Source organism: Medicago sativa, chromosome 1, assembly GCF_051527215.1.
Source record: "Medicago sativa cultivar Bolivia chromosome 1, Bolivia_mono, whole genome shotgun sequence".
NCBI lineage: Eukaryota > Viridiplantae > Streptophyta > Magnoliopsida > Fabales > Fabaceae > Medicago > Medicago sativa.
This window is the reverse complement of record NC_140749.1, coordinates 34,671,922-34,689,438: the sequence shown is the minus strand read 5'-3', so window position 1 is coordinate 34,689,438 and position 17,517 is coordinate 34,671,922. Positions and strand designations below refer to the sequence as shown.

The window sequence follows — 17,517 nt, the reverse complement described above, 5'->3', positions numbered from 1 at the left end:
GGCGAGGAATTCCAACACTGAGACGTTGAACGAGGTAAACGCATCATCTTCACCTTCCTATACGTTCTTGATTTCGTCCTTGCAACGAAAAATTCCGAATCAAAAGCTGGACCTGTGCTTCTCCTTTCCTCATCTTCGCATCCAGTTTCTAAATTAGGATGGAGAGGATTTCGAATTTGTTGTTTTCCTTTCAAAAGAGGCTTTGTTTTTTCCGGCCACCACACCGGAAGCGCTGGTTGGCCGGAAGTATCACTGGATTTTGAGGATTGGGAAATCAGAGAAGCAAGGGTGTCGCAAGGAAGAAGAAGGAGATGGAACCATTTCTTTTCTTTGTCTGTGCTCACGTGTTTGTATTTTAATCTCATACAAGCCATTGGATCTATCCATAACCCGTTTCATGCTCCATGACCCTACCCGTTTTTGTACTTTAGACTGGGCCTGGGCTTGCTTTATCTATTTACTTTGTTTCTTGCAATGTTTTTTACTCTTTTAACACCACTTAATGCTGTTTACACCCGTGTTCTTACTAAAAATCCCTTGAAAAAATTCCTAAAAAATTCTATGTGTTCTTGATTGTTTTCTTGACAATTTTTTGTGTGTTTTATGTGTTAAGTCTTGGTTAAAAAATAGGTAGTATTTTCTTGTTAAGAGTTTACCATTGTTTGTTAAAAATTGTGAAATTTACATGTTTTTTTTGTGGTTAAAAATTCTCTAAAAACTCCAAAAATTTTCATACATATTTCTTAATAGTTTTGTGGTATTTTTGGGATAATTGTTGCATGTTAAAATTGATAAAAATATATGTGGAGTTTTCTTGTGATTTTATGTTACTTTTTGATAGTTTCTTGTGAAAATTTTGCATGATCTTGGCCCTTAATCTTGAGTGTTTGATGTGGAACCTTGTTATATGAATTTTATGAAAATTGTGACTTTGAATCCATGAAATTGGTGCTGTTTGTGAATATGTCATTAATGCCTTGTGTTCCAAGTTTTGTTTGTGAATAAATAATGTGAAATTTGCCTAATTTTTGTCTTAAATGCTTGGTAGTGTATATTCCTTTAATCCTCTTTGTGAAATTTGAATTGAAATTCTTTGGAAACCCTTTGAAGTATGAGGATTATAGGTCATATTCAAGCCTCGCATTGGTGATGATTTTTAGGCCTATTTCACATTTGTCTTTGCTTGTTTTTCTTATGTTAATTTTCTTACTTTTGTTATGATAGCTTTGACTTGCTTTATATCTTGTGCTACTAACCATTTGTTCATTGTTTCATATTCATCATAAGCATCTTCATTTCATCTCATATTCATCTCTATTTTCTTTCTTGCACCTTAATTTGTACCGAAGTTAGAATGTAACACTTAGGAATTCTTGTAATATTTTACTTTTATGCACTTTTAGCTTTCTTGGCAAAGAGGCCATAGAATGTATCTAGGGTATGATGTAAAGGACAATGGACTCTAATGATGTACACCGACACAAGCACCGACACATGCACACACATCACTAAGTAGCTAGAATATGCATGTTTAGATGTATGTTTAGGATTGTATGTTTAGATGAATGCCTAGGACTTATACTTAGAGAAAAACCAATTTTCCAAACAAATGTGAACAACTTCACTCAAATCTTTCACAATAAACCTTGGGGTCCAAAACCCCATTGAATTTTCCTTTTGTTTTCTTAATCAAAAATCCAATGAAAGGAATCCTACTTTGACCATATTTTGCAATTCACTAATTCAACCTCACTATTTTCCAATCTCATGCCCTTGAGGCCTCTTTCTATTCTTCAAACTCCATTTTCAAACTTAAAATCAACCAACAAAAACAAAAACATTTTTTGAAAGAGAACTACGGTGGATTTGATCCCTTAAACGGGTACGTAGGCAAGGAACAAAATTCCTTCAATTCAAATAAAATAAAAATTCAAACACATTCTTCTCCCTCCAATTCTTCACTTAGAACATTCTTATGTTTAAATAACATTTCAAAATAGCATTTAAAAATAAAGCGCGCGCGTAGAAATTAAAGACGGTTCCTATAGGTTACTATAGTCGTTATGGGTGCCTAACACCTTCCCGTAGCGAAAACAACTCCCGGACCTCGATTCTCAAGGGTTTTGCTTACTTTTTCCCTTCCCAAGAAAAAATAAGATATCACCGGTTTAAAAAGGTTCAAACGTAATCAATGTTTGACACCCGAAAACCAAGATAAAACACATAGTCATGGATGAAAATGTAAGCTTTCATCTCTCCCAAAATTACATCCATTAATCACAAGTAAATCATAAATCGAACCTAAAGATTGTTGGAACTTGTGTTGAGGGTCTGCTGCAATAACTTGATCAAGAAGATGATGAAGATGAATACGATGAAGTGTGCACATAAATTCCAAAGATTGTTGTATATCTTGATTGTTTGGGAAGAGGCTGCTGCACTTGAAACCTGAAAAGTTTAATTGTTATGCATGTAAACTCAAAGCGTATGGGGTTGCCATACTAACCTTTAGGTTCGATTCGCCCCCACCAATAACTGTATATTGGATGCAATAAGGAATGACCGGCGAATCCCCTTCAGGATACTATGAGTTCCTTGACGTGTATTGCACAACCACACCAAACGTATCTCCTAACAATATTTTACAGATTTATGGTTCCAGCAATTCACTCATGCATTAGAGAATTGATGGATGATTTAGAGTAAGAGAATGAGGGAGAATTATGTTGTTAATGCAACAAAATTCTGTCCAAAATTGTGTGTTGTTTTTCTTATGTATCCAACTAATGCCCAAATGTCAAGCATTTATAGTGCATTATATGACTCTTAACATGAGAGAAGACACCCTTTTGACTTGAATCAATGCTATGATTCATTAAGCACCCATTTGCCAAAGGTTACGATCATATACACTTGAATCAATGTTATGGTTCATTAAGCACCCTTTTGCCAAATGTTATAACCATATACATTTGAATCAATGTCATGGTTCATTATCTATCAATAAATAATAATGTTCCAATGTATATGAATGATTCCCATGAAGAGTTACAACTTTTGGTTCTAAAGTGATTCCATTATTTTGGAAATCACCAACAATCCCCCACCATTTTCAAAATACTAAATCACATAAATCCGGAAATTCCATGCCTTCAGATAATGGTATCTCGCGATTTGAACCATTACTTAGTAAGTTAAGTTTTCGCTCATTCCCAAATAGTATGGTAGGCAAGCTTTGAACCAACTATTCATTAGAACAAGTGTGCATAACTTACACATAGAATCTCAGTACCATTGATAAAGAGACTTGTAAGATGACACATTAAGAAGGCCTTGTGTCATATATCCCTTTTCATGAGAATTTAAGAGTCAAACCCTTGAACTCCATGAAGCGGCCAAACTTCATTCTCACATAGGTAGACTATATCGGGAATGCCCCATAAGTATGCATTCCAGCAAATGTATGCTATATGTCCATTAAGAGGAAAACCTCATCCTACCCTTTTTCTTCTTATGGTCCAAGTACTTTTACCCCTTGGGATGTATCTATTGTCAAGTACTTCAATCACTCTAATAGTGTACTTTCACCATTGAACCCAAGACTTGATGCTACTCAAGTGTGGGTTGAGTTTCCACCATTGGTGATCAATTAGATTTGGGTTTGTACCAAATCCCTAATAATGTCTTCAATTTATTCAACATCATTTCCAAAGACATCATTCCTTGTCAATCATTTCGTCAAATAATTGCAAGATTTTCTTTTAACTTTTATAAACTTTGAATATTCAATTCTTCACATAGATTTTGTATTCTCATAGCTATGTCTATGGATCAACTTATATACTTTTGATAGTATTCATCAACTATCATCAAACCATGACACTTTTGTCAATTGAGTATATTGTAATAATAGACAAACTTTTATATCATTACACCTTTGCTATTAATTTATTTAACATGCATTTCAATTCAAACTTCAACTTTTATTTTATATCTGGCCAAGATATATCATACATTGAATGCATTAAACATACATAGCAAAATAAAACTTGATCATAAAAGAATGTCTTAACCAAATTTTACTTCATAAGATGGGTTTAAACATGTAAGTCATATACTCCACATAAATTAAATATAACACACATTTTGATTTTAGTTATCATATAACTAATACACATAAATTCATTGTGTTAAATTCAAGTTTATGTTTAAATATATTCAATGCTAAATTTCAATAAACAATCACATAGAAAAATAAACAATGAACCAAAATCATTAATATTCTCTATGACTTTCTTCCATGAACATATATCAACTTATAATAATTCAAAACATACCCAAATTATTTTAATATCATGATAAACAAGAAATTAACCATTACTTTTCATATTATCATGTACATATAATATCAACACAATATTAATGATAATAATTTCTTACACAAAGTAAATAATATCATTAAAGCAACCACTTGATATTTTGACAATTTATCTACACTACTTTCATAAATAAAATAGTGTTTAAACAGTCTTAACATATTACTATACTCATCAAAATTCATATACTTGAACAATTTCTAAATCATGTATATATATGTCACCACATGTTAAATCTAACATATTCATATTTGCTTAGATACTATACACATGCATTTAGAACACCAAATATTTCATAATAGGTAATCACTTAAATGCACATTATCTCATGTTCAAATTAACATCAAACAAATTTCAAACAATAAATTTCATACATATCAAAATTTATCATGCATATATTATCTATTATCACATGTAAATTTAACATAAACACATCACATATGAAATATTTATCCATAAATTTCCATAACATATGTTCATAAAAGGAATTTGTTTACCGTTCACCGTAGTCATGGATGAAAATGTAAGCTTTCATCTCTCCCAAAATTACATCCATTAATCACAAGTAAATCATAAATCGAACCTAAAGATTGTTGGAACTTGTGTTGAGGGTCTGCTGCAATAACTTGATCAAGAAGATGATGAAGATGAATACGATGAAGTGTGCACATAAATTCCAAAGATTGTTGTATATCTTGATTGTTTGGGAAGAGGTTGCTGCACTTGAAACCTGAAAAGTTTAATTGTTATGCATGTAAACTCAAAGCGTATGGGGTTGCCATACTAACCTTTAGGTTCGATTCGCCCCCACCAATAACTGTATATTGGATGCAATAAGGAATGACCGGCGAATCCCCTTCAGGATACTATGAGTTCCTTGACGTGTATTGCACAACCACACCAAACGAATCTCCTAACAATATTTTACAGATTTATGGTTCCAGCAATTCACTCATGCATTAGAGAATTGATGGATGATTTAGAGTAAGAGAATGAGGGAGAATTATGTTGTTAATGCAACAAAATTCTGTCCAAAATTGTGTGTTGTTTTTCTTATGTATCCAACTAATGCCCAAATGCCAAGCATTTATAGTGCATTATATGACTCTTAACATGAGAGAAGACACCCTTTTGACTTGAATCAATGCTATGATTCATTAAGCACCCATTTGCCAAAGGTTACGATCATATACACTTGAATCAATGTTATGGTTCATTAAGCACCCTTTTGCCAAATGTTATAACCATATACATTTGAATCAATGTCATGGTTCATTATCTATCAATAAATAATAATGTTCCAATGTATATGAATGATTCCCATGAAGAGTTACAACTTTTGGTTCTAAAGTGATTCCATTATTTTGGAAATCACCAACACAATATACACAAACATGCACCTATAAAAGAGGACCGTGTATACCGTTGTTTGCACACATTGTTTATCACATATTAGCGGACCCATGTTTTACATTGGAGTTGTCCCATGAATTCTAGTAGTATGTTGCTAGTCATTGTTGGGCGACATTGTTGGAGATTTTATGTGGATGCAATTTTTTATTGTCATTTGTTTCACGTTGAACTTCCATAAATCTTGTCCAATAATGGCGGAATATATCAAACAATTTTAAAGCTTTACAATTTTAATGTCTTGATTTGCTTCACATAGAATCACCCTTCATGTGTGATTTTAATTTTGTAATCGTTAGTTTAAAATATTTATCCATCCATATGATTATTGTTCCAACAATATTTCTTAATTGAGAAGATTTACGTTTTAAAATTAAATATGGGTGTTTTTGTAAATAAATCATTAATGTATATGGAATTTTTGTAAACATTTAGGGACAAAAAATTTATTGTAAATAGTCTTATAGTGAGTCATGAGTGAAGTAATATCTTTCAAACCCAATTAGAGTTAAGGCATTTAACTAATATAATTCTTTACTTTGTTTAAAAAATATGACATGATTTAATAATTCTTTACTTTGTTTAAAAAAATGACATGATTTAAATGGAGATAAGTTGCACCTAAAATGTTACATTATCTCCGTCTTTAAATATAAGACCCCCTTGAGTAAATCATAAAAATTAAGGAAGTTGGTTGTGGTATTAAATTGTTAACAACATTATACAAATTAAAGTCACAATCTGTGATTATACACATGCATATAATATCAACAATTGATTTTTTTCATAAATAGTTGATATTTCTCACTTTACTCTTACTCTTTAAGATGAGGAAATCACTTTAGAAGAACAAAATATCATCTTTAAGATGAGTCAAACACTTTAGAAGAACCGGATACCAGATACCAGCTACACAGGTGACTAGTATAACCCTACATGTCCCAACATGTCTTTCAATTAATTTGAACCAATCACATTTCTACGAATTTTTTATTCATTTGCCCTAATCTGAAAATCCATATAAAGGGGTTCGTATTATATAATCCGAGCAAATGGTATTTTGGAAGAGAAAAAAATAGGACGTGCAAAAAACATACAAGACGAAAAAAGTAAGTCTTCAATAAAACAGACTTATGATGTGATGGAGGCAAAAGGATATGACCATTTGGGACTATTTGGCTACCTATATGTCTATCACCATTTTGTCTACCGCTACGACTACCATCAATCACTACTTTGATCACCGCCGATCATCACTTCAACAACCATCTATAGCCACATCTGATGACTACACTTTCTGATGTAACTTTTGAATTAAAAAAAAAACTTAAATTTATACTATGTTTCTTCAGAGGTAGTGTGATTCACAGGTCAGAGAAACCATGAGTATTGTCCAAAGTCTTCTTAATAGTTAATTTGTTCCTTTCTCGAATAAAGCTCAATCCACTATCATTTGTCCACAACAACATCTCTATTTAATCTTTAAAACATTCTCATAATTACAAAAATCCATTTAATCTAAGCACAAACAAAATAGCTGAAAGGCCAAACTGGCCTCCACTGACTTGTGCTAATGCACAAAATCTTGAACTTTCAAAAGAAAGAAAAAAATCTGAATGGTGAGAATGAATACTACAATTTTAAAGCCTCCTTGAAACGAATGCTGAAGTTATTTTCTAGACCTTTCTTACCAACCATGGGAAGATTTCCTTTCTGCATCATAGCTGCAAACTCGTTATAATCTATGCGCCCGTCCTGCACAAAATAATGTGTGGTTGATATTAATCATAAATGTGAAGAAAAGTATCCAATTTTTGCTTTATGGTGTTCAATTTTTTAGCAGAAACATTGAATATAAGACACCAAATTCTTTTACGGTTCTTGTTTATTACAATGGAAACATCTATATCACTTATTGTTAAAGATCTCGCTTTATCTGATGGGTGATATAGTTACAAGTGGGGGACAACCCATAACGCTAAGTGATTGTCATATAAGTACTTATAACACCTGCTTATAACTTCAAGTCATTGTCATATACGTGCTTATGTATTATCTACTTCTAAAACAAAAGATAGAATAAAGTCAAGCTACATACTATTTTCATAAGCTATCCTGAAGAGCTTACAAAAATAAGCTGAAAACAGTTCATAAGCATGTCATAAATTGTTTCCATAAGCTCTCCCAAACAATGTCACGAGTGTTTATGTCAGTAGATAGACTCAAATAATTAATCCAAGACTTGTCATGGTGGAGGAATCATACCTGCCTATTCCACTTATAACCGTAAATATGTTAATATTTGATAAGAGTAATTTTGTAAAAGTATTATTATTTCTCTTTTATTTATATATTATTGTAAGGTGTTTATTTTACTTTCATCTTAAACAATCTCAAATAATATGTATTTATTTTTCTTATTGGTAAAATAACATTTTTAGTATTATAGTATATGAATATTGCCTCCACAATCTAAAATTTCTAGCTCCTCCACTAATGTTAATAGGTAATATTTCTGATCACTTTACTCTCTTATTCTATGAGATGATTTAAACACTTTAGAAGATCCAGATAACTGATCCATAGTATTACCTTACATGTCCCGACATGTATTTCAATTAATTTGGACCAATCACATTTTAAGATTTTTTTTTCGTTCACTTGCCTTTATTTTAATTAATTTGCTCGACATATGTGTGTTTGAACCTCTACTTTAGTGGAGTCATATTTCATTCTTTAAGCATTCATATTAGGAGGGTCTTAAACATTAATGAACCCCTATTGGGGAGAATTTTTTTTGGGATCCTATAAGACCGAGGATCTCAAGAAAGCATCTCATTTTTAAGTGAGACCTACAATATTTTCCATTAAATTAACCATTCTTGCACACACTTTTTTACTGACATGTGAGACACATACTCTTTTAATATTAAAAAGGCTTAGATAGGTATCTTGTTCCCGAAAGTTCGCGCATTTTTTGTTTTCGTCCCTTTATTATTTTTGTTCTAAAACAAACTCTAATGTTTTGATTTTCGTCCCTCATGTCTACATCTGTTACAAAAGCACTTATGTGTCTAACGGCGGTGACATGGTGTTGTTTGAAGTTGCAAAACTGGATATGTGTCCTTCCAGACAAGATTACAGGGACCAAAAAAAATTACATAGAGACGAAATTAAAACAAACGAGTTACATTATGCATCTGAGATTAGAAATTTGTGTAAGATTTGTACACGTGGGACCCATTTAAGTATCTTAAAACGGGTTCTCCATTGTGATTGCTCTAATGCTTCTTTTGTATTGCGTCATTGAATTTTGGGTACGTTAATTTCTCCTTGCAATTTTATTCTTCTGTCCTTTTTTTGACAATCAAATTGATGACAAGTATTTTCCTAATACACGTTTTTGTTGCCAGCCTAAGGATTTGACAACATTACTTCTGAAAAAATGGTTTGAAACAACTAACATGGTTAAAACCAATGGCCAAAAATTGGAATAAGTGTTCAAGTATTCATAAACTTAACCCACTTGGGTTGGCCTAGTGGTATTGGCTTGAGACCTGGGAGTGAGCATACTCCCAGGTAAGACCTCGAGGAGGAGCCTCCTCGAGGTCTTAGGCTCGATTCTCTCTGGTGATAATTTGGGTGGGCTAATTTAGCCTCTTCAAAAAAAAAAGTATTCATAAACTTCTTTATTAACAAGTCACAGACATAAAATGCACATATTCTATAGTAATTACAATTATTTACCTTTTAAACAAAAAAAAAAAAGAATTATACACCCGCGCATCGCGCGGGTCCGAAACTAGTTCGAATGTAGAATTGGGAAGACGTGGCTATGGACGTCATCACAAGCATGCCACTTTCACATGACTTTATTGTCAATTTTTTTGTTATTGACAGTTTGTTGAAATATGCACATTTCACGGATTTGAAGTCTTATTATACTAGCTCTCAGGTTGCGGTTGTTGAATCCTTCATGCATTTTGCGGTGAACTTTCATGGTATTCCTCAAAGCATCATTGTCGATCGTGACAAGGTGTTTGCAAGTCGTTTTTTGTAACAAGCTTTTTAGTTAAGCGGCCCAACTTTGGCCATGGGTACCTCTTATCGTCCTCAAACGGATGGTTAGTCAAAAGCGCTTGAAAAATATTTAGAATTATACTTATGTTGCTTCACATGGTTGGACACCAAGTCCTTGTCTCGGCTGTTGTCTTGGGCCTGATATTGGTATAATACGTTGTTCTAGAGTAGTATTTCTATGACACCACTCAACGATGCCTATGGAAGGGACCCCACTGGTCTTACCCGTTATGTACCAATGCCTTGAACGCCCGCAAACCTGCATCTGTTGTTGACTAAGAGAGACAAAATCCTGCAGCAACTCAAGTTGATCCTGTCTAAAGCTCAAGCCTTCATGAAGAAATTTACAGATAAGAGAATGCGGCTGTTGGAATTTTAGATCGGTGAATGTTCCTTGTTACGCTCCAACCTTATCGTCAACATTCGGTCATATCAGTTGCAAGAAGGAATTGAGCAAATGCGATAGTTTACTGTTATATGACAGTTGCAAGAAGGAATTGAGCAAATGCGATAGTTTACTGTTATATGAAGAACATAAGTTGAATTCTTGTATGCAATTGCAGCCATATTTTGTTTTACGAAAAAATGCACTAAGTTAAAATGTATATGAAGATTTACAAATTTCAATATATGAATTGAAAGAAACTACGAGAACTCCAGAATTTTATCATCCAGTTGCCTAAGAGTAATTTATACTTTGCACATCGAAAGTGTGCAAAAAACATAGACAAACATGTACTTATAAAACAGAACTGTGTATTCCTTTGTTAAACACACATTCAGGGACCCATGTTTAATAGTTGAGTTGTCCCATAAGTTTTAGTAGTATATCAATTGTCAATGTTGGGTGACATTGTTGGAGATTTTATGTGGATGCATGTCTTGATTTCTTGATCATGTAGAATCGCCTCCAAGGTCGCAACCAACAATGACAAAATATGATATAACTAATTTAAATTATTACAAAAAAAACCTTGTGCATGATGTAATATCTTTATGAACAACGCTAACTCATTTTTATGAGTTTATTAGAGTGAATGTTGAATTAAAAAAAAAGTGTTCCAATATCATAGGGTCTTATTATGTGTATGTTTTTGTTTTGTTAGCAAATGCCCTTGGATTGAAGATAAATTTCCATTAGTTTAAAATATTTATCCATCTATATAATATTTCTCCAACAATTTTTCTTACAGAGAAGATTCATTTAGTTTATAAATAAATTAATGTATATGAAATTTTGTAAAGGATCTATTTAGGGACAAAGAATTGTTTGTAAAGAGATAGTTAGTCACGAATAAAGTAATATCTTTCCAATCCAATTAGAGTTATAGAGCATGAGCAACCCTAACATAACATCCTTCAAGGAAGAAAAAAAACTACACCTTTACAATCCGGTTTTGTAAGGAAAAGTTGGGTCTAATATAAAATCTAAGACCTTATCCATATATTATGAGCAATGTAATATGCATCTTGTTGTAGTTAACGTGATTATGGATCTAAATTACCTTTCTTTCAAAATATATGATCCAAAATATATCCCAAACAAAAGTTTAGAGAAAGTCTATTTCCTCTAACTTATTCTCTTTCATTAAAGTTTTTTATTTTATTTCATAGGACCCTCCAAACCTACAACTGTGAGAGAGACACAATCCTGCAGCTGCATGAAGAAATTTTCTGATAACAAAAGGCGGTTGTTGGAATTTTAGATTGTCTAATGGTCCACATTCGGTCTCAGTCCGAAAGAATCATAAATTGGTTCTGAAGTAATTTTGGCCTTTTCCTGTTGTGGTCAAGATTGGATGGGTGGCTTACCAGCTTCAATTCCGTTCGAGTGCTAAGATAAAACCTGTTTTTCGGCAGCAGAATGAGAAGGTGATCATTTATTCCCTATTTGTCATCACCCCTACTGCAGCAAAATGAACATGGACAACTGTTCGTGCCTTTACGCATTTTGCAGCATCGCACAGTCGGTTGATCAAGAAAGTCCTTGTGAAGTATGATGGACTCATGATGGCCAAGGCTACATGGGAAGACTGGCTGACATTACAAGTTCATGCGCAAATAGGTTCTCAAGTACTTTTGAGAACCAGTTCATGAAAATTCGTCATGAAATTCACTTAAGCAAGAACTGACGAACCAGTCACTGAAATAAAATTAAAACAATTAAAACTGTAATTGAACTTATTCACTTGGTGACAAAAAAATGTGCCATCAATCACTTGATGCCTACGGAAGGGACCCCACTGGTCTTACTCGATATGTACCAATGCCTTGAACGCCCCCAAACATGCAACTGTTGTTGACTAAGAGAGAAATTCCTGCAGCAACTCAAGTTGAACATGTCTAAAGCTCAAGCCTTCGTGGAGAAATTTGCTGATAAGAGAAGGCGGCTGTTGGAATTTTAGATTGGTGAATGGTCCTTGTTAAGCTCCAACCTATTGTCAACATTTGGTCATAAATGCACTAAATTAAAATGTATATGAAAATTTACAAATTTCAATCTATGAATTGAAAGAAACTATGAGAACTCCAGAATTTTATCATCTAGTTGCCTAAGAGTAATTTATACTTTACAACTTTATGTTTCCTCTTCTCACTATAAGATACTTGGATGGCATGTGAAGGCTACATTAAAATAAGGTGAGGATAATTTGGTCACATAAGGAGAAGAATAGTGTCAGCTACACTCTTTATTCAAAGTGAAAGATTAATTAGCATATGGAGATTTCTTAAGCCTGGTCTAATACTTAGAAAACTAGTTAATGAAAATGGCCATCGTAAAAATGGGGGAAAATTCAAAATCAGTTTTCTGTTTTATAAAAAAACTAAATTAAAATTAAAATTTCCCGATATGAAACTTATGATTTCTAAATGAAAACTGTTTCTTTTATCATTTAATAAAAACTAGAACGTTAATATCATATGACTGGCTGCAATAGTTACGATTTGTTATCCAATGACTGTTTGGAGCGATTAAAGAGGAAGGAAGTGGTAGTTCAGAAGTTGTCCCACATCGAAAGTGTGTAAACAACATAGACACACATGTATCTATAAAAGAGGGGGTGTACCATGTTTCATAACACATTCAGGGACCCATGTTTTATAGTTGAGTTGTCCCATGAATTCTAGTGGTATATCACACTGGCCATTGTTGGGCGATATTGTTGGAGATTCTATGTGAATACATTCATTAATCATTAATGTCTTGATAATTTTGTCACATAGATTCTTGATCAGAATCGTCGTCAATAATGACAGAATATATTAAAACCATTTTAAATCATTGCAAAAAAAAAAGTGTTCCAATACTCCTTTTACTCTATCATATGGTCTTATTATTTGTAATTTTTTGTAGGCTTAATTGCACTTTTGCCCCCTATATTTTTCCAATTGTGCGATTTTGCACCCCATTGTTTCAAACGAGTGATTTTGCACCTTATATTTTGCCAATTGTGCGATTTTGTACCCCATTGTTTCAAACGAGCGATTTTGCACCCCATAGTTTTCCCCCTTTCTGATTTTGCACCCCAAAAAATCATAAAAATATTCATTTTTTTCCAAAACATTTAAAAAATCGAAAAAAATTTAAAAAATCAAAAAATATAATCAAATTTTTTTAAAAAATTCTGGAATTTAATTTTCAAAATACAAAAAAAGTAAATTTTCAAAATTTTAAAAAAAGGTCAGATTTTTTTTAAAAAATTCTGGAAAAAAATTTAATTTTTAAAAATCTGGATACAAATTTTAAAAAAAGGTCAGATTTTTTTTAAATTTACTTTTTTGTATCCAGATTTTTAAAAGGTCATATTTTTTTTCCAAATTTACAAATATACAAAATTTACTTTTTGAAAATTTACAAATTTTAAATTTAATTTTTAAAAATCCATATTTTTTTGTATTTTGAAAATTAAATTTTAAAAAAATCTGACCTTTTTTTAAAATTTGTATCCTGATTTTTAAAAATTAATTTTTTTTCCAGAATTTTTTTAAAAAAATCTGTCCTTTTTTTAAAATTTGTATCCAGATTTTTAAAGATAAAATTTTTTTCCAGAATTTTTTTAAAAAAAATCTGACTTTTTTTTAAAATCTAGAAATATGATTTTTTTTCTGATTTTAAAAACAATTACTATATTTTCTGATTTTTTTCTAATTTTTTAAATTTTTTGGAAAAAAATTGAATATTTTTATGATTTTTTGGGGTGCAAAATCAGAAAGGGGGGAAAACTATGGGGTGCAAAATCGCTCGTTTGAAACAATGGGGTGCAAAATCGCACAATTGGCAAAATATAGGGTGCAAAATCGCTCGTTTGAAACAATGGGGTGCAAAATCGCACAATTGACAAAATATAGGGGACAAAAGTGCAATTAAGCCTTTTTTGTATTGTTAGCAAAGTGCCATTGAATTGAGAGTAAAATGAGGAATATCAACTAAAAGGTTTATTTGTTTTTAACTTGCTTAATTTTTTTTTTATTTACTCAAGGGGTCTTATTTGTATTTTTCCTCTATCATATGGTCTTTTTATTCACTCATATAATATTAACTCAATTAATATGGACAAATCACATTTCAAGGTTTTTTTAATTCATATGCCTTTATTTTCAATCAATTTGATGACAAATATTTTCCTAATACATGTTTTAGTTGAGAATAAGAAAATAACAAATACTTATGATAAGAATATGACAGAGGTTAACGAGATCCCTCTTCAAATATCCATTTCAATAAGGAGGTGAAAACTCATATGAGGGTGTCCTTCATGGTCAAGAAATGTTTCTGTTTCGTCTTCAATATGAGGTTGGGACTTGGAGTAATGTTGGGACTTGGAGTAATGTCGATAACCGAACTTCTGAGCCCACATCCGCATACAAACTCTGCCTTGCATATTGAGCAAATCTTTGTCCCAAACCATTCAATAAAACAGACTTATGATGTGAAAAAGATGTGACCATCTGGGACGATATGGCCACCTATCTGCCTTTCACCATTTTGTCCACCACTACAACCACCGTCAATCACTACTTTGATCTCCATTCTCCACTTAGACAGCCGTCTATAGCCACATCCGACCATAGCTTTCAACCACTACCATTAATATTTAAATATTTTTTATAATATAACTTCTGAATAAAAAAAATAAAATAAAAACTTAAATTTCTTTGGATATTGTGTTTCATCAGAGGTAGTGTGATTCACAGGTCAGAGAAACCATGAGTATTGTCAAAATAGCCTTCTTAATAGTTGCCCGACTATAGTTCACGCGACGTGCTTGCAAGTTTATGGTGTCAATTTGTTCCTTTCTCGAATAAACATCACTCCACTATCATTTGTCCACAACAACACCTCTATTTAATCTTTAAAACATTCTCATAATTACAAAAATCCATTTAAACTAAACACAAACAAAATAGCAGAAAGGCCAAACTGGCCTCCACTGACTTGTGCTAATGCACAAAATCTTGAACTTTCAAAAGAAAAAAAAAAATCTGAATGGTGAGAATGAATACTACAATTTTAAAGCCTCCTTGAAACGAATGCTGAAGTTATTTTCTAGACCTTTCTTACCAACCATGGGAAGATTTCCTTTCTGCATCATTGCTGCAAACTCGTTATAATCTATGCGCCCGTCCTGCATAAGATAAAGCACGGTTGATACTAATCATACATGTAATTAAGAAAGCATCCGATTTTGACTATAAGGTGTTCAATATTTTAGTAGAAACATTGAATATTAAACATTACGTTCTTTTACTGTTCATTACAATGGAAACATCTATATCACTTACTTTATCTGATAGGCGATACGGCTAAAGTAGTGGTTATAAGTGCTTTTGGGGTTGAGTTAACCCTTATTTGGATAAACCCTTAATCAATTGTTTATAGCATAAGCACTTGTCATATAAGTGCTTGTGTATAGTATTTCTAAAACAAAAGATAAAATAAAGTTAAACTGTTCTCATATAAATTATATGCTATTTTCAAAAGTTATCCTAGAGAGCTTACAAAAATAAGTTGAGAACAGTTTATAAACATGTCAGAAATTGTTTTCATAAGTTCCCCCAAACAGTTTATGTTAGTAAATAAGCTCAAATAAGTCAATCCGTACACACTCCTAGTTCTAAGCCCACTTGATGCCTCACTTGGTAATTATTTTAACTCAAACCATATATTTGAATGAATATCAGAACCACTGTCAACCACGATGAATTTCTATTAATGAAGAACTTAGATGTAAGGAGAAAAAATTTGTATCAAGAAATTTAAATACAATTCTATTGAACTATATAGTCCTAACACTTCAATTTGAAAGTGTGGCCGGCGTCCGACAAATGTCTTTGTCTGACACAAACACAACACCGATACATGTGGTTAGGTTCAATCACTTCCACTTTCTCAAATAATTATGGTGTCTATGTGTCGCGTCATTTTTCGGAGATCAAGGCTATTTGATTAGCTTTTTTGACTCACTAAATTTATTTCACGACTGAACATTTAATTTTTAAGAAAAGGGGAAAAAAGTTCAAACACCCCACATTTGAAAAGATTTAGGGTTCGGGGGTTAGTTACATAAAGGGAAGGTGTTAGCACCCTTTATGTCCGTAGTACTCTACGGGAACCTTTTAGTTTTATTTAAATAATGTGCTATAACTTGCTTATTTTTGAAAAAAGAATTTTAAGTGATTAAAAAAAGGAGGACCTAATTATCTACATTTTATTGATTTGGAAGGACGAGTGTCCTCTGCCTACGTACCCGTGAGGGATCAAAACCTCGTAGTTCGGGGTAGAAACTGACGTTTGATTGGTTGTGTATTTTTTATTAGTTTGAAAAAAGGTTTTAAAAATGGAAAAGCCAAATGGCAAAATGAATTTGTTTGTGTTTTTTATATTAGGGAAAAATGGACTCAAAATAAATTAGATTGTTTGATATTTGATTAAGAAAAGAAAATAAAAAAAGACGGTCACTTGATTTAGGATCAAGGTTTATTTAAGAAAATATTTTTGTGTGATTTTTGAATATTTGCATGTTTTTGTTGTTTTTGAATAATAGCTATACTGAAAATAACGCTAACGGAGCAGAAAAGTAAAGCGTATGTACTTTATGGTGGCGTGGGACCACCACGAGGACCTTTAACCTAATCTACCAAGCATAAAAGTAAACATACACCCACTCACACACACATGCACCTAAGCTATTACAAAAAAACCTATTAATACATTCTACGGTCTGTGATAAAAATAAATAAATTACATTAAGGCCTATTTACATTCTAAATTATGTGTAAGAAACGAAAATAAATATGCATGAATTATTTACATCAAACCTATGTGTACATTCTAAATTCCATATGATAATAAATGACACAAAATAAATATGTATGCAATAGATAAATGAATGGTTTTTACATATGCAGCCTAATCTAATAAATATAAGAATAGTAAAATGCAAAAGAAATTAAAAATGCGAGAGAAATTAAAATGCATGAATAAAATAAAAAATGATGCAGAAAGGGGTGCAGACAGTAAGCATGGGAGTGTGAAAATGAAACAAATGAAGCTGGGCTTAGGAAACAGGCTGGGGCGGGTTACACCGGTTCGATCAGAGCCGTCAGATCAGGATCCGACAGCCTAAGGGAATGAGGGTGCATGGCAGCA

The 17,517-nt window shown here is 32.3% G+C and overlaps 1 protein-coding gene across 2 annotated transcripts in view; it reads right to left on the bottom strand.

Moving 5' to 3' along the window:
* Positions 1-7,238: 7,238 nt before the first annotated feature.
* LOC146954557 (calcium-dependent protein kinase 17-like) overlaps positions 7,239-17,517 on the bottom strand; it is a 30,723-nt gene continuing 20,444 nt past the window's right edge. The window contains exon 3 of one of the 2 annotated variants that reach the window (XM_085717128.1): positions 7,239-7,541. In XM_085717128.1, coding sequence (XP_085573254.1) covers positions 7,419-7,541 — 123 coding nt within the window. In that variant the 3' untranslated portion in view covers positions 7,239-7,418. Of the gene's footprint in view, positions 7,542-15,190; positions 15,494-17,517 lie in introns of those variants that run through there. The other variant, XM_085717133.1, reaches the window with a different exon arrangement.